Source organism: Tenrec ecaudatus, chromosome X (genome assembly GCF_050624435.1).
Source record: "Tenrec ecaudatus isolate mTenEca1 chromosome X, mTenEca1.hap1, whole genome shotgun sequence".
NCBI classification, from domain to species: domain Eukaryota; kingdom Metazoa; phylum Chordata; class Mammalia; order Afrosoricida; family Tenrecidae; genus Tenrec; species Tenrec ecaudatus.
In genome coordinates this window covers 143,026,356-143,049,491 of record NC_134548.1, presented here as the reverse complement: position 1 = coordinate 143,049,491, position 23,136 = coordinate 143,026,356, and the positions used below count along the sequence as shown (strand labels likewise).

Sequence of the window (23,136 nt, the reverse complement as noted above, 5' to 3'; positions counted from 1 at the left end):
TCAGAGCAAATTTTGTCTAGCTCAGCAGTCGCCAAAATGCCACCTAGCACAACTGACAAGCTGGCTTCTCTGTCACTCGCTATCTTCTTTACTTCCTGGCTAAAAGGGCAGGAGAGAGTCCAAAGGGCACAGCGGAGGCCAGTGTACCCACTCAACACCAAACCTCAGGAGGAAGTTGGCAACAACTAGGAAAGGGGCGGGGCTAGTTTCCAACAATTGAAAACACCTCAGCGCCCTAACTGAACTTCCCCTTGGGGCCCAAATCCTATGGCCAAGAATACCAAGCAATTGTCGCAAGCTACTGGGAAAGTCATTATACAGCAACCTAGTGGGAGATGACGGGTTTCTCCCAGTAAGAAAAGGCAGCCATCTGACAGATCCCCTCTAGCCACAAGTGAGGGACTCAAAACAGCTTTACTCTCAGACAGAGATTATTATATAATTCCATATGGTGCATAGAACCGTGGTATGATAGTCAGTTGACCTCCCTCTTGACTCAACCTCAATTTGCTCTACATTTCTTGCTTCATGACCGAAATCTCTTCCCTGGCTTTTTAAATCTTGTTGGTGGTCTTTTCTTTCTTAATCTTTATTTTTAGCTTTATATTATTATTATTATTGTTCTTTCTGTGTTGTTTTTTATTTTTTCTGTTAGATTTCCCAGTTTGTGAAGTACAGGTGGGGTGGATGCATACAGACAATAATTGAAATAATGGTTTATCACGACTGGGGTGGGGAAGGTGAAGGGAATTGGGGAACAAATAATGTGGGAGGGAGGAGGGAGCAGAGGGGGAGGAAGCACTAAAACTGACTGTGATGCTATATATACAATTCCTTTAGAAAGTCGTTGGAATGTAGAAGTGTATGGGATGTGAATATTATATCAAGAAAACTACCAAATAACCCAAAATGAAACCTGACCAGTGGTTATCATGGGTGAAGGAGGAAGAGTTGTTGCCTACGGGTTAAAGATTTTATGTTAATACTGGTAGAATAATTTGGAAAAAGCTATCAATAATGGCTGTACGCCATGGAGAGTATAATCAATGACAGTGCATTATACATGTACAAGTTGTTGAATGGGAGAATGCTCTGTTGAATATATTTTTGCCATAATTTAAAAAATTACATGAATAATAGTGAGCACAATGAAGAAATGTTCTAAAATTGATTGTGAGAATAATTGTACAACTCTTCCTGATATAATTGAACTACTGTATTGTATGATATGTGGATGAAAGGCCAATCAAATTGTTAAAATAAAAGAAAGAAAGGCAGTCAAAGAGAAGCTTCTAGTACGACAGCCAAACACCCCGAAAGGAAAAAACCTATGCCTCTTAGACCTTCTGTACATTCCCTTGGGTGGGGGGGGGGGAACCCAGCCCCGCCTCTGAGATCAGCTACTCTGCACCTCTGTACGCTGTGCACTTCGAGACCTATCTGCACGTTTTCCCAGAAGCACATGGGAGTCAGGTTTTACGTTGTCTACTCCTCGGGCCTAACCCTGGGCCAGGTGTCCTGGGAGAGAAAGCAGGAAGTTTTTTTCTATTTCCCAAAAAGCATGTTCCTCAGGGTATGGTATAGCACCGATGAAACATACAACTTTCCTCTAGTTCATCAATGCTTCTTCCCCCCCACTCTCATGACCCCAATTCTACCTTATAAATCCGGCTAGACTAGAGCATGTACATGGGTACAGATAAGAGCTGGAAACACAGGGAATCCAGGACAGATGAACCCCTCAGGGCCAATATTGAGAGTAGCAATATCAGGGGGGAAAGGGGAAGGCAAGGGGAGAAAGGGGGAACCAATCACAATGATCAACATATAACCCCTTCCCAGGGGGGTGGACAACAGAAAAGTAGGTAAAGGGAGACAGCAGTCAGTGTATGATAGGACAAAATAATAATAATTTATAAATGATCAAGGGTTCATGAGGGAGGGGGAGAGGGGGAAATGAGCTGATACCAAGGGCTCAAGTAGAAAGAATATGTTTTGAAAATGATGATGGGAACAAATGTCCAAATGTGCTTGACACAATGGATGGATGCATGCATTGTGATAAGACCTTTACGAGCCCCCAGTAAAATGATTAAGAATACATAAATCTGAAGATAATTTTTTAAAAAGCAGATTCCATCTTTGTCTCATTCTTCATTGACTCCCTGGTTCCTAAGCTGAGGAAGGAAAGAAGAAAAAAGAAGGTAAGAAGGAGCGAATGAGAGCGGGTGGGAAGAGGGAGGAGAGGACAGGAACGGAGGGCAGAAAGGTCTACATATGAGACTATACATTCGGGTACTTGCCTACACGTAAGCACTCAAATAACTGTCATCCTCCCTGCCCCATACGGTCATATGATGATTTCATCAGAGTGGCCCTCCTTTACCACATTCATGGTGAGGGGTGGGGCTCTCAAGAAACTGCCTTCTGAGTCCACCAGCCCAGGCCTCTAGTTCTCCTGCCCGATGGCTACTCTAGGTCACTCACAGGTCAATGTGCTGAAAGCTAACTGGTACCAGCAAAGGTGCGAAAGTCCCAGGCAGGCCCTGACGAGCACCCAGTGGAGCGAATACTAACATATGCCGAGGATGAGGACCTGTTTCCTGCCCTCCTCTCTACCCATGCGCAACCTGCGTCCTTTATTCCGGTCTTCGCAATGCCAAGCCTAGGCTTAAGCATCAAAGAATTGAACGCAGGGATTAAAACAGATGTGTGTCCACCAATGTTCACTGCAGCCCGAAGTACAATAGCTGCAAGGTAGACACCACCCAAGTGTCTGTCAACATGTGAAGTATGCACGTGTGCAGTACATACATACAACAGAGTATTACTGAGCTGCGCCATAAAGAGCGATGCTACAACAAGGATGAACCTTACAAACACCATGCTGAGCGAAATACCCCCCCCCCAAAAAAAATCTAACACACTGTCATCGAGTCGATCCTGATTCATGGCCTCATAGCAACCCTATAGGACAGGGGAGAACTGTCCCTGTGATTTTCAGAGACTGTAACTCTTACAGGCGTAGAAAGATTCGTCTTTTGCCTGAGTAGTGGCTGGTGGTTTTGCACTGCTGACCTTGAAGTTAACAGCAGGATGTGTAACCATTACACCACCAGGGCTCCTGAACAAAATCAACCAACTGCAAAAGACTAACTGCTGTACGATTCCCTAATATGAATTATGTAGAGCAGGCAGTTCCAAAAGACGAAAAACTGGTTAGAGAAGATCAAGGGCTGGGGGTGGGACATGGGGGTATTGCTTAAAGGGTACCAAATTTCCATTTGGGGGTGAAAAAACCACTGACTCTTTTCCCGCTGCTCCTCTGCCTTCTGCTTGGCCATGCTGCGGTCTCTCTTTCTCAGGCTCAGGTCGCCACATGTAAGCGTGTGGTCCTGTGTTCAGTTCACTGTCAAACCTGACACTTCTTCTATCCTTTATAAACACTCATTTGGATCACAAACCAGGCTTCAGCTTGCATTTCTTTCTCATGCAAAGCCAAGGACCGAGGTATTTCCCACGGAGGAACCTAACAGCACCTCAAGCTTAAGAAAACCAAACCCTTCACAACTGGACCAAGAGACATCAGATAGACAAAGAAAAGATTGACGCTGTCAAGGACTTAATTTTACTTGGATCCACAGTGGACACCCATGAAAGCAGCAGTCAAGAAATCAAATGATGGACTGCAGCGAGTAAACCTGCTTTACAAGCTTTCTTCAAAGTCTCAACAAGCAAAGACGTCACTTGAGGATTAAAGTGTGTTTGATGCAAGCCATGGTATATTCAATCCCCTAGTATGCAAGTGAAAGTCGGACCACGACCAAGGAAGGCTGCAGAAAAACTGATGCACTTGAATCCTGGTGCTGGTGAAGAATAGTGAAAGTACCGTGGACTGCCAGACCAACTACATGTGTCTGGAAGGAAGTACAAGCAGAATGCTCCTTAGTCACGAGAATGCTAAGACTTCATCTCAGCTATTTCTGGCATATTATCAGGAGAGAGAGACAGTGGTAGCTAAATAATATCGCATGAACTTGAGGGTATTAAGAGTGAAGGAGTGGAGTTCAGCCTGTCAATCAGGTCACAGCCTGATGACGCCTCCTTGTGGGTCTGGCCTTCTCATGAGGATTCTGGGAACTTCCTCTCTCTCTACCTTCATCTTCCTGTTGATAAGTGACACAGACTTACTGAGACCTGTGAAGAGTATCTCTTTCTGCTTCACCTTCTTGTCGGAGAACCATACTCAGAGAGCTGGAGGAGCCACCCAGAAACCCGCGCCAACACTGAGATGCTTCCACTACCACTGGATCCACAAGACTTTTCCCCCACTGGCCTGTGATCTTCCTGAATTCAGTATCATTGCATATGCTGCCTGAGTCTGAAGAGGAACTTATGGACTAGTATCTGGCACATGGGCTAATCTCGGATTTATGGACTTTATCTGGACTGGGTTGGGATGTTGTATCAGCATACGATTGTTCTTTGATATAAAGCTCTTTCTTACACAGACACACCACTTTGGAAATAGGTTGTGGTGCTGGTTGTATAATGTGGTATGGGGAATTAATGTTGCTGAACTGTACATGTAAAAAGGGTTACACTACCAGTTCTGATGTTATCTAGAGTTTACTGTAATATTTAATTTTTCACATTTAAGTAAAAAAGCCTAAACCACAAGGTACAGCTCATAGCCAATAGGTTGGCTTTAATAAAAATGACAGACAATGACAGGTGTTGGTGAGGATGTGGAGAGAAATAGTTCCTCAGGTCAAATCCCTAGATGAGCCAGCAAGCCCACTCCAAGGGAAAGGCAGGTATTCTGACAAGCACACATAGCCAGTGTGCACAGTGGGATACTCATAGTGGCCCATTCACCTAAGAGTACCAAAGACTCAAAACCAAACTCACTGCCATCAAGTCTGTGCTGACTCGTAGTGAACCTTTAGGGCGGGGTATAATAGCCCTTGTGGATTTCCAATACTGTAATTCTTTATAGGAGTAGAAAGTTTTATGACTGTTGGATTCACACTGCTCACCTTGTGTTTAGTTGGCACACTTGTAACCCACTATGCCACCAGGGCTCCTTGGTGAGGGTATACAGTGTTGTGTCTGTTCTCACTGCCAGGGAATGTCCACTTTAAAATGGAGATTTTTACATTATGTGACTTTCATCTCAATCAAAAGGGACTGCTTATCAGGAACTCACGGTGGAGCAGGGCCCCAGCCCCCAGAGGGTCTGATTTCCACGGTCATCTGCTAAGAAAGGGAAACCACAGAAGAAGGTGCCTTGAACTGAGCATCATACAGCAGAGGCCTCTGGAAGGATAAACGAACTCCTGTGATTCGAGGTCCTCCAGTGGGAGGAAAAGCTGTTGAGGTGCTCCCCTTGACACCCTAAACCCAAAGGCCACAATTCCCCCCATTCCCACAGAAGAGGAAAACCAGCAGAAGAGGAAAACCAGCCTGTTTCCTTTGGCTGGCTGGGATCGTGCTCTTTTCTTCAAAGGGTCAAAGGTTAAGCCAGTCTATAATTTGGCCTAAAGGGAGAGGCCTTTCAAAGGCCACTCTGAGGGGCTGGCTGCTGGGTGTTCCAAGCATGAGGATGAAGTAGAAAGGGCTTAACAGCAGGTCTTGAGTACCTGTGTAGCAGCTGCACCCAACATAGCCCCAACTCCAAACCTACCATCGAGTCAATTCTGACTCAGAAAGGGATCTTATGGTACAGAGTAGAACTACCCCTGCGGATTCTTGAGACTTGAGCTTCCTGGAAGTAGACAGCCTCACCTTTCTCCTGTGGAACAAACAACTGGAGGATCTGAACTGCTGGATTTGCGGTTAGCAGCCCAACACCTAACCCACAGCACCACCAGGGCCTTCTAAACCTAACAGTAAACGTCTGGTGCCTGGATGGATGGATGAACAAATGAAGAGTTGGCACTTCCCTCTTTTATGATTGCCAGAGAAATGGTCTCATTTTAAGCAAACCCAATATAATAGAATCCACATTTATGACTGGGATGAACTACTAGCAGTTATTGCCATATAAAATGACCCTCCACTGGACCCCTGGAAGCAGGGACCCCCACTTTTCCAGAACAAGGATCTTGCACAGTGCTAGCTGTGTGAGGCACGGCCTTGATGCTCCTGCTTGCCCTTTCAGCCTGCAGAAAATGGGGCCCTTTGCATCCACACGGCTTCTCCTTTAATGTTATGCCCAGGGGGAGTGGGGAGGAGAAGAGTGTGCAATCTACAGAAGGTTTGGGCAGGCAAGTACTTAGGATAGAAAAGCCCAACATTTTTAAAGTCCCTCAGCCAGGCAACCAAGGAAGAAAACTGAAAGCTAAACCCTGTAGCCTGTGCAGACTGGCTGGGGGTAGGGCTGGGGAGGTGGGGAGATGGGAGGGAAATAGGGCCCCAACATGTTCCTGGCAGCCACCACACCACTGTCCCCACTGGGGTCTTGGGAATGCATGTGTGTAGGGGGAAGCAGGACGGGGATAACAAAGAGGAAAATAATTGACTTGAGCTATCAGAAAAGTCCGTAAATACTGTCTTTTCACCCCTCAATATGTCCTTTGGGCTAAAGTTCCTCCTCACTCTCCAGAGTTGGCTGACGTCGGCCAGTGCCTGCCTCTCTGTAGTGCGGGCAAGGTCCAGTTTGCAAGTACGCCTCCCTACTAGCCAGAGAATTGCTGTACCTTTAATCAAATCAAAACAACAAAAAAGAAGTTGCTGACTAGGGGCCCCATAGGCTATTTTGGGGCTGTTTGGGGGGCAGGGGGTGGAGAAGATTGACAGGCCTTGCCTCCAAGGTGCCTCTGAGTGGACTCTCTCACTTTTCAGTTAGCAGGTGAGCGCTTTAACTGTTTGTGCCACCCTGCGACCTTTCTGCCTCTAATAGTCTGCATAGAAAGGGGGAGGGCAGTGGCTAAGAACCCTGGCAAGCACCATTTATAAAGCTACGAACCATAGACAAACGATGGCAAGATGTGAATGGAGTTGCATGGAGTCCCCAGATAGCCCAAAGAGTTAAGCACTCAGTTGTTACCTCAAAGGTTGAAGTTCAAGGCCACCCAGAGGTACTTCACGTGAAAGGGGCCTGGTGAGCAACTTCCAAAAATCTAACCCCTGAGAAGCCTACTGTGACAGGCATGGGGACACCAGGAGGGGTGATGGTCTCCAGCAATACTGCTGTTTGGGCTTTTCATTCTTAGGATGGCTGGCACTGGAGTTCGTGAAGGAAGTGTCAAAAGGCTGGTTAGTTATTGGGATAAAGAACAACAACAACAAAAACAAAAAACAAACTCATAGCCATCACATCAATGCCAACTCACAGTGACCCTCTAGGACAGGGAAGACTGTCCTGTGAGTTTCCAAGACTGAACTCTTTCCAGGAGTAGAACACCCCGTCTTTCTCCCGAGAGCAGCTGGCTGGTGGTATCGAACTGCTGACCTTAAAGAACACAGCCCAGCACATAGCCACATCACCACCAAGGCTCCTGCTGTTATTGGGATGCATTTCCAGAACTAAGAAGGGATAGGGGTAGGGGTTTCTGTGTGATTTTTGGACTATTTCAGCCATTTCAACATCCTTTTTGGATTTTTGGCAGAAGAGACCATCTGTTTAAGAACTGTCTTTGGACCCAGGGATCCCCAAGACAACAGAACAGCAATCTCGAGCCCAAAGGGACACCTAAACTAGACCATTTTTTTCCCCGCCAAGACAGCTTGTCTTGCACAACCTCTGACAGAGACGCTCTGGCTATGCATGGTTGTCAGAGCTGGCTGGGCCGAGTGCAGACAAGAACATGTGTCGGGCTGTGAGAGAGAGCGTGGACGGCTTCCCTGGCCCCTAGCGATGCGACTACAAATAGGCCTCACATGACTGCCTGCCTGGGCATCCCATGGCAGCTTGGCTCTGAAAGACCTGGGAACCTAGGGGAGAGCGGGGGTGGGGAGGGTCCAGACCAGGGAGAGAGGGCTTAGTGGCTGGAATGGCACTGGCCTGAGGCTTTTCTTGCGCCTTCCACCAGGGCCTTGTCTGCAGCCACTTTCCCTTTCTTCCTCCACCAGCAGCTATTCAGTTATTAACCTTTGTTTCAGAAGCAAACAAGGCCCTGGTTGGGAGCCTGGAACTCTATCTCTGAGGAGAGTGGGGTTGGGACTAAACAAGTGGGAGGAGGGGGGTGGTCTTGGACAAAATCCTAGGTCCTGATAGTTTCCGATTCTAGAGGCACTGACCACCGACTCTGAAGCTTCCGAAGAAGATGGGAGATCCCGCTCCCAGCTGCTCTGTCGCTCAGGCAGTGAGAAGAAACTGCTAGAGCCAGGGCCAAGCTGTGATGTCACAAAGGAAACAGGCTTTTTGTTTTGTAATTCGGAGGTCAAGTCTGAGGAGAGTCCTACTGAGCATGCCCGAGCCAGACTCCCCTCCTTCCCTCCTCCAGGGCCCCACCACTCAGTAGAGCTCTCTAACTGCAGACAAACAGCTGTTAGCCACTAATGAGAACAGAAATGCATGCTGGCTTGTGGCCCTTGCCATGGGCCTGAGCACCAGACCCTTTCCAAAGGAGGTCGATGAAGGAGGAAGAGAAACCGGGGAAGAGAAGATAGGTGCAGGGGTACAGGTGAAAGTTGCAGTTACCACAGCAAGGGTGGTGAGGAACACAGCTTCGAAAGGGATTCCTGAGGGCTCCCCAGGATCATAGACTAGGCAAAAGTCCAAGAAAAACAAAAGCAAGATGTGAAGTGTCGCTTCTTTGGCAACGGACATCTCCCGCAATGCATAGGTCATTGTCTTGTTGCCTCAAACGGAACCAGAGACAGGGGCTCACTCACCCCACTGGGAGGCCTCGCTCCAAGATCCCAAACTGTTCAAGGGGTCCCCTGGGGCCACCAGGTTCCAGAAGAGGGTGCTTGCCTGCGGATGCTCCTAGCAGCAGGGTAGGAGGAAGTAGACACCTCAGGGCTTTTTCAAGTGCACAGAAATTTCTGAGAAGCTGGAAGCCTAGCCTGTGAAGAGGGCTACTGCCCCCTCATGGGAACTGTTTGCAGCTGAAGGACAAGTAAGAGTGTCCGCTTTCCAGGAGAGCTGGAAGCAGCCCCGGGCCCTGCTTACCACTGAGGAAGCGCTTCATGGTGTCGCTGCTGGCCAGCTTCATGGCTGTCTGCCCTGAGTAGGTGGCCAGCGTGGGGTCCGCCCCATAGGACAGCAAGAGCCAGATGGTCTCAAGGTTGTCGTTGACCACTGCGTCATGAACAGGCCTACAGAGGTGATACAGAGTGAGGACCAAGTGGGAACCGAGGGTCTAGGCTTGGGACCACATCATCAAGGAAAAGGGAGGTGACCCCCTACCCCCTACTCCTCTAGCGCATGGTCCCCTTTCAGGGCACTCTCCGGTGCTATGGAGCTCCATGGAGGTTCTGAACAAACTGAGTCTAGGAGCATGAGCAGAGTTTAAGCACATGCTACTGGCATGGGGTGGGTGGTGACCAAACTATGGAGCCAAACAACCTCCAGGGGCAGAGCTAATCAAAGCAGCTCCACACACCAGGCAATGGCCGAGCGAGTTTGCACCCCTGGACGACCCAGGACCCCTGACTTGGAAGGCAGCTCAGGCCCTCTGATGGAGCAAAGGTGAATGGGTGCCATTGCCTCAAGACAGTAGGTTTTTAAAAAAATCAAATCTGAGAGTGATCTGACAGTCAGCCTTCCAGTTAGCTCTTAAGACCCAAGAGTCTGCCAGAGATAGGGTGCCCCTAGGGTGATCTCCAGGGTCCTAGCAAAGCTAGCTTCCACCTCAAAACCAGCACAGACAGACTAGCCATTTCCAGAACCCAGCGGGCCTGGCCCAGGCTGGTTCTTCCTTGAGTCTGGCAGTCTTGACTACATCCCCTCCTGAACCAAGCCCCCTAGAAGCCAGCCTGCAGCCTGGCCTGATGAAGGACCCATGTTGTGGGCTGGAGCCGCCGCCTTGCCTTGTGCCATCCTGCGCACTGCAGTTCACGTTGGCCCCATGCTCCAGCAGGATGTTCAGGATGTCGGTCCAGCCCCGGGAGCAGGCCTCATGCAGAGCCGTGTACCCAGCGTTGTCTCGATGATTCACATCCTCACTGTCCTTCTGGAGGCAGTAGAGAACGACGTCCTGTGGGGACAAGGGCAGGGGGAGAGCTCCATGACCAGCGAGGTCTAGCTCTTGGCATCAAATCAGTTCAAGTCTATGCTTCACAAACCATCCACTGACTCAGACAGAGCCTGGTCTTCAGGGTGGGACGGAAGCCAACCTCAAAATCATGCCAGCCCAGTCAGTCCTGAGCCACCATCGCCAGGCGCCCAGACCTAAGCTGTCTTCCTGATAGTGGGGAGATAAGGCTACACTACATGGGGGTACAGTCCTTAGAGCCGCCCTGCCACAGCTCAAACCCTAAGACCTCAACTCCCTAGTCACATTCACACACACTTCATTGGGCTAAGACGAGGGGGCCAAAGATGAGAACTAGAGGCACTCTTGTTTGCCTGGGATGAGGCCAGTAAGAGAGCGGAGGGCCTGACTTGCAACCCAGTGAACTCATAAGTGCACCAGTACTGCCCCTCTGCCGGACACTGCTGAGAGGGGACACTCACTGGGCTGCCTGACAGTGTGTGCTGCAGTGGGGGAGGGGCAGCTTTACTAACGGTGGCCCCTTCCTCTTCACAGCCTTCTCAGACCACTCACTCTCCGCACCTTCCCAACAAGCTCCTCCTCACATGAAGACCCTGGCCTTTGGGTTCTCAGAGAGGCCTGACTGCTAGTTTTGTCCCAAGAACTCAAAGATAGAGGGGGATTCAGGTCACTTTTAGCAATTTCTGCCCAACTAAGATGGGTGGGTGGACCATGAGCCTGAAGTCCACTGTACTGTGTTGGCCAGCCCAGCTGGGAACAGAGCAGTCTTAAAATAAGTCAGCCAGAGCTCTCAGAAGGAGAGTACAGTCACAACTCAGAGCTCTCAGTCACAACTCTCAAAAAGGAGAGCTCAGTCTGGAACCCAGCAAGTCCACTGCTAAAAGAGCAAATTCTTGAGGCTGTGCTCAGTGGGGTAGGCCAAAATCTGTGTTCAAGTTTGCAGACACAAAAAAATGGGTGAGGACCTAAACGTCCAACCACAGAACTAGTTTCTGGTCATGAGTCAGTCTTCCATCACTACCCTGGGAACTAAACAGACCCTGGTTTGAACTCAAGATGTGTGTGTGTGTGCATATATTCACCTTATCTATACACATATATATACACAAATATGCATATGTATGTCTATGCCGCTGTGGTGTTGAGTCGATTAAGACTGAGCAACCCCATGTGACAGAAGAGAACTGCGCCGCCCCCCACCCCCAAGGTTTCCTTGGCTGTCATCTTTGGAGGAGCTGAGTGCCAGATGTTTTTCCCACAGAACTCTTGGGTGAGTTCAAACCACCTGTTTTTCACCATAGAACCAACAGGCTCCCTACATACTAAGCATGTACGAGGGGGCTTCCTAAAGCATATGGGGAAACCAGATTGTCTTTTATTTCCACTTTTCCACAGTTTTTTGAAGCCCCCCCCCCTTTGAGTTTCCTATTCACTTGGGTGACCCTGGCTCAATCACTTTACCCTGCTAAGTCCTGATTTTCTCACTTGTAAAATGGGGGCCACAAAGCCTATCTCCACATCCACAGGCTGACCATGAAGATTAAGTGACATGAAATAACCACAACTCTTAACATGACAAAAGAGGCCTCCATCAACCTCAGCTTCCTTTCCACCAGGGTAAAGCGAGGTTAGCTCAACCTCACCCATCGAACTTCTTTCTGACCCCTCTACTACAGAAAACCTAAATGCAGGGGTAGTGGTGGCAATTATCCCTCATTCCTCTCTGGTAAGGGGGGAGCCACCACTCGGGAAATTCAAGACTACACGAAAATGCCCAAATCCTTCTTCTGGCCTAGGAGTATACTGGATGAGACTGTGTTACCATGTCAATTGCCTTCATCTCACACTGCCATTTCAAGTGAGTTTGTGTTCCCACACACCCAGTGGGCAATGGAACAGGCAAGCCCCAGCAGTCATATGGGCAGTGAAGGAAGTTGGCCCTGGTCCCCACACCCCCTTAGGCTCAAGTCCTGAAAAAAGCCCTGCTGGCCCTGCCTGGGCTATACCAAAGAACCATTGACAAGAAGCTTCTCCCCTGAAGTTCAGGCCCACAGCAACCTGGGGCCCCCTCACCTTATAGCCTAGTCTCGCTGCCCGCTGTAAGAGGGTCTCGCCAGCATTCTTGTTCACGATCAGCCTCCGGGCTTCCGGCGGGATCTGACGGGCTGTGGGGGACTCTGCCTCCTCTAGGCCGGCACTTCGGGACTTAGAGGGCATGCAAGGTTCCATGGGCTTCACTGGGCTGGGAGATTTGGGAGACCGAGCCTTATGCTGGCTCCAGCGACCTTTACCCTGTGCAAAAGCAGAGATGCAGAACCGAGTTAGGTCAGAGAGCAGTTCCCATGGTGGCCACCCTACCCAGATGCCCAGGTCTTCTCAACTTCTCTTTGGCCACAGTACTGTTTGCATGGAGCCACCCAAATGGTCGTGACCCTGGTGGGTAGGGTTGAGGGCCTGCACCTGTTACTAGACCTTCCTTTGGAATCATTCTGGGTCCCTTACATGTCCTATCTGTAAATAAGCTGACATACATATGAGAAATGCAAAGCAGAGGGAGTCAGCGATCTTTGAAGGGACCAAAACACAGCTCCCAAACACCCACTCTTGGTGTAAAAGTGCCCCCTCCCAATCCTCTCATCAGACTTTCCTCATCTTTCCCCATACCATGCTTCCAGATAATACTCAGTCTCACCTAGACTGGGTGCCAGCACTGGTGGGCACCCTGCCTGCCTCTGCCCTCCACTAAGCACAAGGCCCAAGCAATAGAGACTTCCCTCTGAGCTACCCTATGGACTCCACAACTGGGAAGGCTCCAGAACCATGCATGCAAAAGGCAGGTACCCCAAATAGTTGAGCCCTTCCTTTGTGAGTGGCCGGAGAGCTCCACACATTAAAGTGGGATGTCATCAGTGTATTGCTACCACCTGTGCCACCATTGGCTGGTAGATGAGAACACGTGACATCCTGCATTCAGAGAGCTTCAGCCAGTGAGGCATTCTGAGCTGTGCTCAGGGAACCAGACGGCTCAGGGAGCCTTGGCTGCACTCGCACCTAATTTAAATGAGGAGACATCCCAAGAGGGCCCCTGAGGAGGCCCACCTTCCAGATAGAGCTCGGCTGTGTGACCAATGGGCCGCAGACATGATGCTGCGCAACTAGGTTCCAAAAGACACTGTGATTTCTGCCTTGCTCTCTCTGGATTCCCTGGCTCTGGGGGAAGCAAGCTGCCATGTGTGAAAGCAGTCACACAGCCCTCGGAAAAGGTCCACGAGGCCAGGGAAGGGGGCTTCTGGCCAACCACCACCATCAGCCTGCCAGCCCCCCTGCAAGTGGCAGAGTCATTCAGCCCCAGGTACACCTCTAGGTGATTGCAGCCATGGCTGATCACCTTGCCTGCCACCTCATGAGAGAACCCGGCCAGACATGCCCAGCTAAGCCAGTTCTGAATTCCCGACCCTCAAAACCCGTCTTGAGAGAATATATGATGACGGCTGTTTGAAACTGCTAAATTCTAGAGTGATTTGTTATCCAGCAGAAGGTGGCTCCGGCATGCCACCAATCTCAGAGCCTCAGCGCGTTAAGGCCTCAGCGAAGCCCTGGGTCTTCTACAACATTCTACAGGCCCCTGGTTCCCAGTGCCCTCCTTCTCTGCCTACCCAGAGCACCGAGGCGAGGCGGAGCCGCACCTCAGTCGCTCACTGCCTCCCTGCTTCACGTCCACTCAGTGTTGCACGAGGACGTCTTGCCTCCCCTGCTCAGTGTAAAGCTAGCTCTGTGGGGGTGGGGAGAGCACATGGTCTTGTGCACTTTTGCTCCTCCCACCCCCGAGCTCGGGGCAGGGCGCCGTATTGCAACCAGTACTGGTTGGCTGGATTCAAGCTGACTATGTGCCAGGCCCTGTGCCCAGCAGGCAGGCTGCTGAGGAAGAATGGGAGCCTGGACAGGAGGAGCAGAGAACAGATAAACACCTGGAGCATTTGCTCCATTCTGGTTCAATCCCAGGATAGCTCGAAGCCACGAGCTTTCCCGTCCTGTAAGGGCAGAGGACAATCCCACGCGGGGAGGTCACAGGTCTGTCTGATCATGCTGCTGGCTTTCCAGGCGGATACATTCCCAATAAGTTGATTGTGCCGTGTGGCAAACCCACGCGTTACAGACTAGAACTGTGGCACCAGAGGGCTGTCGATAGCTGACATCTTTCTGGAAGCAATGCCCCCGGGTGGCTGTGAACTGCCAACTTTCAGGTGAGTGGTCGGGATGCACACACCTTGGCTCTTTCCAGGAAAACAGCAGTGTATGAAGAAGGTAGGACTGGAAGGTGCTGGGGAAAACACACAGATTTCAACTACACAGCCAAAGGGCGTCTCTCCTACAGGGGAGGCGTGGTGTGTGAGCAGGAGCCTGGGACACCCCACTTGTGCCAGGGCTTGCAGAAAGTCCCTGACCAACTCCCCCAGTGTCTCCAGGATACAGACAGACACCACCCAACTCAGTCAGCGGCTGATGTGAAGAGCTCAGATTCTAGAAGCAGACAAGCTTCTAGAGTGCCCCGTCCCAAGTCTGTCACCCATGACTACTGAGTCACCTCCCACAAGACCATTGCTCACCCTCCCACCCGGAGCACCTTAGTTTCCTCACCAGAAAAGGTGGGACCTGGCCCTTAGCCCCAACCAATAAGCCCGCCTTGTCCCTCGGTCCTCCTGCTTTTATCTCTGGGCTTGTGTGCCGCCCCTCTGAGTCTCTGTCCCCTCAGGCTGGTTACCTCCTCCAGCACAGGGACACACGGTAGCCTTCTGAGAGTACTTTATCCTTCTGATGCTTATTGCCTTCTTTGTTCCCCCAAGGGTCCTTGTGAGCTACACAGGGCAAGGAGTGCTGTCTGCGTTGTTCACAAATGGGAACATGGCTTGAGTACCTTGTTGGAGCTGGAACCAGATTCCAAGAGGGGCAGGGGAGGGAGAGAAAGGGAGACTCACTACTCACAGGCAACAAGCCCGTGGGCCTTGGTTTTTCCAGTTGCCAACAATGAGTATGCTTTATGGGTATCCACTGAATGTGGACAGCTGGCCCTTCCCTCAAATGGAAAGCCCCTCCTCCAGGGCAAGGACTGGGGACAGCATGGAAACCAATATGAATGTCAGGTTCCAACGGGCGAGAATTGTGGGAATACTCGGCTACTGGTTAATGAGTGTCCCTTTGCTTCCCCAGGAAACCATCAAACTGGGGAAGGGGAGGGAGGAGGGCAGTTACAGCCCAGACCCAAGGGGAATCCCTTGGGTCCCACCCTTAAGCAACCTGTCTGGACATCGATTTCTATGAGTGGTTCTCTGCCTTGATTGACTCAGAAAGCTCTCTGATGATTGGTTTCCAATGAGGTGAGTCCAGATCAAAGTTTCTTGCCATATTCTTGAGCTCTTCCTTAACTCAAAAGGAAGCCAAGGCTTATTGCAAGAAGACCAAGGGTTATTGTTATATGTCTCCAGCTCCCACTCATCACCCGGTGCACCACCAAGCAAAAGGCTGCCCAGTCCTAGCCCATCCTGTGACCCAGTATGGACTCAGGTGAGGCAGCGAGTTTTCATTGTCTGACTTGTAGCAAACAGACCACCAGCCTTTTCTTCCTAGTTTATCTTACTCTGGAAGGCCCACTGAAACTTGTTCGGCCTTAGAGCAACACACACCCCTCCCTTAATTTATGGGCAGGGGCCATATCTGTGGTACACTGGTGATGATGGAAACTGGGCTGCCTAAATGAAAAGTGAAAATTCTCTCCCCTAACTGCCACTGCTCCCAGAACCAGCTTATAAAATACTTCAATGAACGCGAGTTAACTTGGCTCTCCTCAGCCACCATTCTCTCACTCCCTCCCTCCCTCCCTCACAGGATTAATGACTGAGGAGCTTGGCAAGAAGCCTGCGGAACTCTAGCCCACTCCCCCTTTCCCACTACTATACCTTGGCCTCTTCGGAGATGTTTGCCATGTGCTTGGTCTTGCACTTCCGCTTTCCTGATGGCTTTTCTGAATTTTCGAGGCAGGCTGGCTCCTCCAGGTTATTTGGGAGGAAACCATTGGGTGATTCCGCGATCCCTTGGGCTTTGTTGGGCAAGAGAAGGTTCCTGTTCCTGAGGTGGTGCTCTGAACTTTGGGAGGATGCCTTTTGCTTGTGGGCCTTTAAATCTGCAGCCATAAGAAGGAAGGAGTAGATGTCAGAAGCAGCCAAAGCACCTTCTTCTGAGATGAATCAGAGGTCTCTGGGGATTCAAATCTCCAAGCAAAGTTTTGCAATCATCAGCTATCAATCCATATCCAGCACTGGATGTCACCCGAATGCTTTCCTCAATGTCAAGCTTCCGCCGCTTCCATAAGCAGAAGAAAACTCCCAGCCAGGCCAGCAGGGGGCAGCACATCTGGGAGTCCCCAAGATGAGGGTACTTTTACAAGGACTTCCAGGAACCCAGAACTTTCATTGCCGCTTTCCCTCCACGCCATCCCTCCTCCCCCTTTGACTCTTTAACACTCTCCCAGGAAGGCAAGTTTAGCAGCATTGCCAAGCATGACATTGATACTGGGGTGAGGAATTAGAATCTTTCCTTCTGAGCCGCTGTCCTGCCACCTGTTTGCCGCTCTGCAGACACAAATATTACAGCCAGCAGAAAAGTCTCTGAGACCAGAACGCACCAGGGGGTCGACTCGGCTAGTAGTCAAGAGCAGAAACAAATGGCCTTTCTCAATGGAAAATCAACTAACTGGTGCCACTGAAACATAATGGGCAACATTTCTAAGTGGCCATAGCTCACTGATTCTAGCAAGGCCTACTGAGAATTCCACTGTGAAGGCCTTTCTCCTACAGGGTCTTCTAGAACACCCCACACCCCCCGTCTAGGCATCTCAACCCCATGGTAAGAGGGTGACTAGCCCAACCTCAAATTGTGCCACTGACATGAGCCAAGTTGTCATCTCTCCAAGACTCAGTTTTCATATCTGCCATATGTGGAGAATATGAGGGGGCTTCAAGACATTCACAGACAAAGGAATTGAGATCATGGGCATTTTCCAGGCACACGTTGATGCTGCCTTAGGTTCTCCACATCAAAGGACTGGCATGAGAAACCATTGAGGTAGTACATGTAGAACTAGATTATAAAGTAAGGCATCCATTCATATGGTAGTTAGATATACAGGTTCTTTAAATAAGGGCAATGCCCATGCCTGGCACATGGTAAAAGACTGTTAAGTCTGCTGGCTAACATTAGTGAACACTTTGATCAAACATTACAAAGAAGAATCCTGATTAAAAGGGAGGAAATACAGCACAGCAATAAAACTCTGAGATTCTAGATTTCCTAGAGTCACACAGGGTAGGTGACTCTCTGAAACCAAAACCAAAAGAGCCCCAGACATATCCTTAAAATCTAAGAATAACCAAACCCACTGCCCGAGTCACCTTCAACTCATAGCAACTGTATAGGACAGAGTAGCAATACTGTCCTTTTGTTTCTGAGGCTAGAAATGTTTACGGGACACAAAGTCTCATCATTCTCCCTCTGCGGGGCTGGTGGATCCAAACTGCTGACCTTACAGTGGGTTTGGTTATTCTTAGACCCACCTTAGGGGGCACTGCATTTCTGATAATGGGGAAGGACTCAGAAAGAGAAGGTGAGAATGGAATCAACATTAGTTCATCGCACACGTGGAAATTGCTAAATTGGTGTAGTTTTTGCTGTGGATATTCTCAACAGCAATCAACTAAACCAGTGGTTCTCAACCTGTGGATCATGACCCTTTGGGGGGGAGTCGAAGGACCCTTTCACAGGGGTTGCCTGATTCCTAACAGTAGCAAAATTACAGTTATGAAGCAGCAACGAAAATACGTTAATGGTTGGGGATCACAACATGAGGAACTGTATTAAAGGGTCACAGCATTAGGAAGGCTCAGAACCACTGAACTAAATAAAATATAAAGATTGAAAAAAAAGGAGCATTATATATGTGAGGTAAGTTAGCCAGCGCCTCAGTTTCTCCAACTTGGGAAATGAGGGAGTGGAGCTAGACCCAAGGGTCCTCAACCTGCTTCGCTCCGCCTGGACATGCACGCTCACATGTGACATCTCCAAGGGCAAATGTCCAAGAGAAATGATACTTCCAGAAGTGAGAGTCGGCATTACAGCCTATGGTATCAAACATCTGTTGCTTATGAAAGAGCCAGCTGTAAGACTACCTCTTTTCCTCCCAACTAAACCAGACCCATTAGTGAGTCCCCCTGTCCGAGAACTGCTGTGCTCATCTCTAATAGTGCTTCTAGTCAAGAACATTCTAAACCTGGGCTTTTGATGCAACGTTTTGGCCAAGGCAAAAGAGGGACCAGAACCATGTCTTACAAGGTATTCAGGCCACATCAGGGAGCCAGCCATATTACAGCTTTCATCGCTGCAAGAAATGCAGCATTCATTCCTTCTACCCCCACTACCCAGGGAAGCCCAGGCTCTGGAGCTCATTCCATGGCAGAGGAAAAGGGGCTTACAGTCACATGGGAAGGACTAGTGCTGTGGTAGGAGGTGTAGGAGGTGTGTGAGGGGAAGTGGCTCTGCCTGTTACCCCTGCAGGCCAAGTCAGCATGAAAGGGAAGATCTCGAGGCTCAGAGAAGAGGAAGGCGACCTGCCTAGCTAGGCCTTCGCCGGATTCTCTAATTATCAACCTGAAAGGCAGGTTGTCGTAGGAGGGATTGGTGCTTTCTGAGAAGGGAGATGCTTGCCAGGGAATTCATTCAGGAAAATGCCATCTTCAGAGCTGGTGGAAGATAACCTGACCATATGCCAAAGCCAGCTGCCTCAACACAAACACTCAGCCACACACATGGAGGGGAGTATGACCCACTTTCCAACAACTGGAATTTCCTTTAAATCAAACAGTGAGGCGTTCTATGCTTCTGGAGGCATTCGAGCAAAGGCTAGTTTCTCTATCTACCCAGAATGCTGTGCAGATCTCTGAATCGGGTGGAAAACCTGGGGCCAGGCAACCTCTCGGGGCCTTGGTGTTCCCAGAGCCGGCCAGTCCTGCAGGAAGCTGGGAAGCTAGGAAGCCAGCCTCCAACAGAGAAGATCAGGGGACAGGAAAGCTCCTCTTCATTCCAACACAAGTGGCATTGACAACTCATTCCCGACTAATCAGTTATGGCTCTGGCAGAAGAATGGGAAAATTGTCCCCGTGCTCTCACAGAGCTGATGCAAATGGGCTCAATTACTCTCTTGAGTGCAGGGATAGGCAGCACAGCTTACACAGAGCTAGAAATAAGGTTAAGCTTTCTTTGCATTATAGTAAACTAGAAGCTGCTCCTCATTCACAGTGCAATTATTCAATTTTACCTGTAATAAGGGCACTACAGATATTTACCAGCAGCGCTGGATGAATCCTGTTACAGGACACAGTCAATTGGTTCTTTGAGGGCAGAGGTCACAGTGAGAGAATGACGCAGGGGTCCTTACAGACCCCAAAGATCGGCTTTTAGAATCCGCTACAGGATTGGGCCTGAGGAGTCCTTACTGGAACAGACTGATAGTAGCCCTTTTGTGGCAGTCTATGTCTCTGTGATTTCATAGTCTAACATCTGACAGGGCCAAAGAAAACGTGGTTTTCTTTTTGGGCTGACTGCTTTCTCAACCTAGGCCCATGAAAAATGAGGCCACCCTGGCCCACCTCGAAGTTCCACTCCATCACATAGTAACCTCTGTGGCAGCAACTGAGAAAGTCAAGCTGTTCCTGCTTCTACTCCAAGTTACTATGCTAGCTTAAGAGAACTGCTGGACTTGGCACTTGAGGAACTAGAAACCTCCTGGGCAAAGCAGCCAATTCCTGCCCTCTTTCCTCGTGACACAAAGAGTCTAGGCCAGGGGTCCGCAAATTGTGGCTTGTGAGCCATACGCAGCTGTTTTGGTACTTCCATGTGGCTCTGAAATAAAACTAAAAAAAAAGAAAGAAAGGATAGTATTCTGATCAGGGTGATTTCATTTGTTTGTAAAACTGTATTTATGGCTCTCAAATCAATCTTAAATTGTGGTGATGGACAGGATTGGCTCTTCCGTCTCAAAAGTTTGCCGAGCCCCGTTCTGGGAGAAACCACCTGGCCTCCAAGAGGCCTGACTCCCTCAGCTCAACCAAGGGATTGGCTGACCTGCCAAGGTTGTCTCTGTGCTTTACCCATGGCTTCAAACTTCTATAAGAAACTGGAGGGCCTGGGTAGAACTGCCCCTGTGAGTTTCCATGACTATATCCCTTTACCGGAATAGAAGGCCTCATCTTTCGCCCATGGCGTGACTCGTGCATTCGAACTGCTGACCTTGTAGTAAGCAGCCCAAAGCATAACTCACTATGCTACCATCACTGGTGCTCCTTCAGGCCAGGCCTCATTCACACAAGCTCAACTCAAAGCCAATACCTTGGGCCTGCAGTGGAGTGAGCCCCCTCTGGCAGCTGGAGATCATAGCACCAGGTTTTTCTGGGGCCACAGGCCTTCTGCTGGTGCCAAACAGGCAGCAGCAGGCTCTTGGGAAACCCGGAGATGCCGCGGGTCCCTGACAGTGGGACTGCCAGCCTTACCTGTTCTCCCTTTCCGCCGCTGTTCTTCCTCTTGCTCAGTTAGATACTCCCCGGTCTGATACTTTCGGCTCTTCTGTCGCCTCCTTTTCTTCCTCTTCAACAGGCCTTCCTCCTCATCGTCATCCTCCTCCTCGTTGGTATCCCACATTTGCCTGGCAGCCTCTGTCCTCCAGGGCATTTCTCGGGCTCGCCACAGGTGTCTACGGCCCTGGCTCAGCAGGGTCTTATCCTGGGCATGGTGGCTGCGATACTGAGTGTCCCGTTGGGTCTTCCTCACCTTGCGACGCTTAGCTGGGGTGGGGGTCACCTCTTCTTCCTCCTCAGTGGGGAAGACTTCCTGGTTTCCCACATCACTGTCTGCCAGACCAGTGAAAGAGCTACAGATGCTGCCTGTAGAAGACAGGGAGAGGTGGTTCAGAGGCATCTCCAAAGGACGAAAAGCTCAAGCTCTGCGAATTTGTATACTTCTGGAACATTCTTTCATTTCTGTCTCCCCAGCTATCAATCAGGGATGGTGTTCCCTGCCTCATTGACCATGTCCCCCCAGGTTGTTTCTGAGGAACAAACCTGAAAATGCTCCCATAAATGCTTCTTCAACTATAATCGTCATATCCCATTTGCCCACCAACTTTGGTAAGCCCCCTTGTAACACAGTATTAGCAATACACACCCTTGCTCACCCCTGTGCAGTGTCACTGTCATTCACTCCCCAACCTCTTACTTGGAGCCTGGAAAAGACACTCTGCATTGTGAGAGGTTGCAGGGGCAGGCCAGAGAACCCTGCTCTGTGGGAACTCACTCACTGCCATTGAGTAGGTGCAGACTCATAGAGACCCTGCAGGACAGGGTGGAACTGTCCTTGTGAGTTTCCAAGACAGTAACTATTTACGGGAGTAGTAGAAAACCCTGACTTTGTCCTGTGGATCTGCTGGTGCTTTCAGACTGCTGACCTTCTGGATCGCAGCCCAGTGTGTAAACCACGACGCCACGAGTGTTCCCCCATCTGTGGGAAATTGGGGTTTAATAGAGGATGAAGGTGGCATCGTGCCCTGTGCCTGCTCTCCTCATGGCACTGCCCCCTCCACCAAATTTTGATGTCAGACCCACCCCAGACCAACAGGATCAACACCAAAGGAGAGTCTCAGACAAAGTGGAATGCCAGAGGCCCTTTCCTGAGAGACAGTCTCATGCAGCCAGGTCCAAATGAGCCTTCTTCCTTTCAATCGACTCTTCTTGTGCAGGTGCCGAGGGTTTGGGGGTGGAGCTGGCTCCCTGGCCCCATGCCCATCTCGGCAGCAGCTGTTGCTCACCACTGGGTGGGTACCTCACCCACCTGTGCTGACCACCCCAGCACCAGTGGTACCTCTTCAGGCTGCCAAGGCGGCCTAGTCAAGGGGTTAACACCCAAAGTCCAGTCTGAAAGTGGCCTGATTGAGCAGTCTGAGAGATCTGACACCTGCCTTGAAAATAGCTCTGGAATTCTACCACTTTTCTCCTCAGGCCCACCTCTCAACTTGATACCCTCCTAATTCAAGTGAGGTCCGCTGAAGAAAGAAAGAAATGGTTGGAGGCAAACAGAGAAAATTCTTGGCCAAAGTTTCAAGTTGGTCATACCAACTTTCCTGTATACACACCAGGCAGGGAGCAAAGTGTTCTGGTTACTCTCATATTCTCCTCCATGTGGAATTCCTACAGAGCTTGCCCATTTCCAAAGAATCAAACACAGTCCAATGGGTTTAATATCCTAATGGCCCCACATCATCCAATTGCACTGATGGTTCCCCCAGACTCAGACTACCATGGCCATGAGCTCCAATGACCATCTCCCTCTCCTGAGAGGTCAGTTAATAGAATATCAGCTAACTGGGTTTATACAGCACTCCGCTTTCCCCACTGTACCAAATTTGTATGACAGTCTGGGTGAACCATCAATGCAGAGGCTAATGGAAGCTAATGGTGACCAGAAAGGGTTAAGTGTTTTCCAGGTAACAAGGGTTTTCCCAATACCAATTCAAGGGACCAAATGTGATTTGGCCTACTCTGGTGACTCCACAGCCAGTTTCAGTTTTGATGACGTCTGCCAGTCACTCCAAGACCCAAAGGTTCAATGTTCAGGTCTGAGGTTGGCCCCCATCATTATCAGACACCAGAGATTGGAGTCAGGCCAGCTTTCCAAGGGGCACCGGGATGTCCTTCCACCCCTGCCTCCCCAGGCTGGAAAGCCAGGCTCCCAATCTTGTCGCACTAGAGTTGATTCTGAGTCATAGTGACCCTGTATGTCAAGAGCAGAACTGAGCTCCAAAGAGTTGTCCTAGCCATAAACTACGTGGAAGGAGATCACCGGGCTTTTCTTTTGATGTGCTTCTGAGTGGGTT

At 49.9% G+C, this 23,136-nt stretch overlaps 1 protein-coding gene across 5 annotated transcripts in view; it reads right to left on the bottom strand.

Annotated features, from left to right (window-relative positions):
- Positions 1-23,136, bottom strand: part of BCORL1 (BCL6 corepressor like 1) — a 77,410-nt gene that overhangs the window by 8,130 nt on the left and 46,144 nt on the right. For all 5 annotated transcript variants that reach the window (XM_075538641.1, XM_075538637.1, XM_075538640.1 and 2 more), the window contains 5 exons: positions 20,762-21,151; positions 16,121-16,344; positions 12,240-12,458; positions 9,982-10,148; positions 9,122-9,267 (listed from right to left, as the gene is read on the bottom strand). In XM_075538641.1, the coding sequence (XP_075394756.1) occupies positions 9,122-9,267; positions 9,982-10,148; positions 12,240-12,458; positions 16,121-16,344; positions 20,762-21,151 (1,146 nt within the window). The remainder of the gene's footprint in view (positions 1-9,121; positions 9,268-9,981; positions 10,149-12,239; positions 12,459-16,120; positions 16,345-20,761; positions 21,152-23,136) is intronic.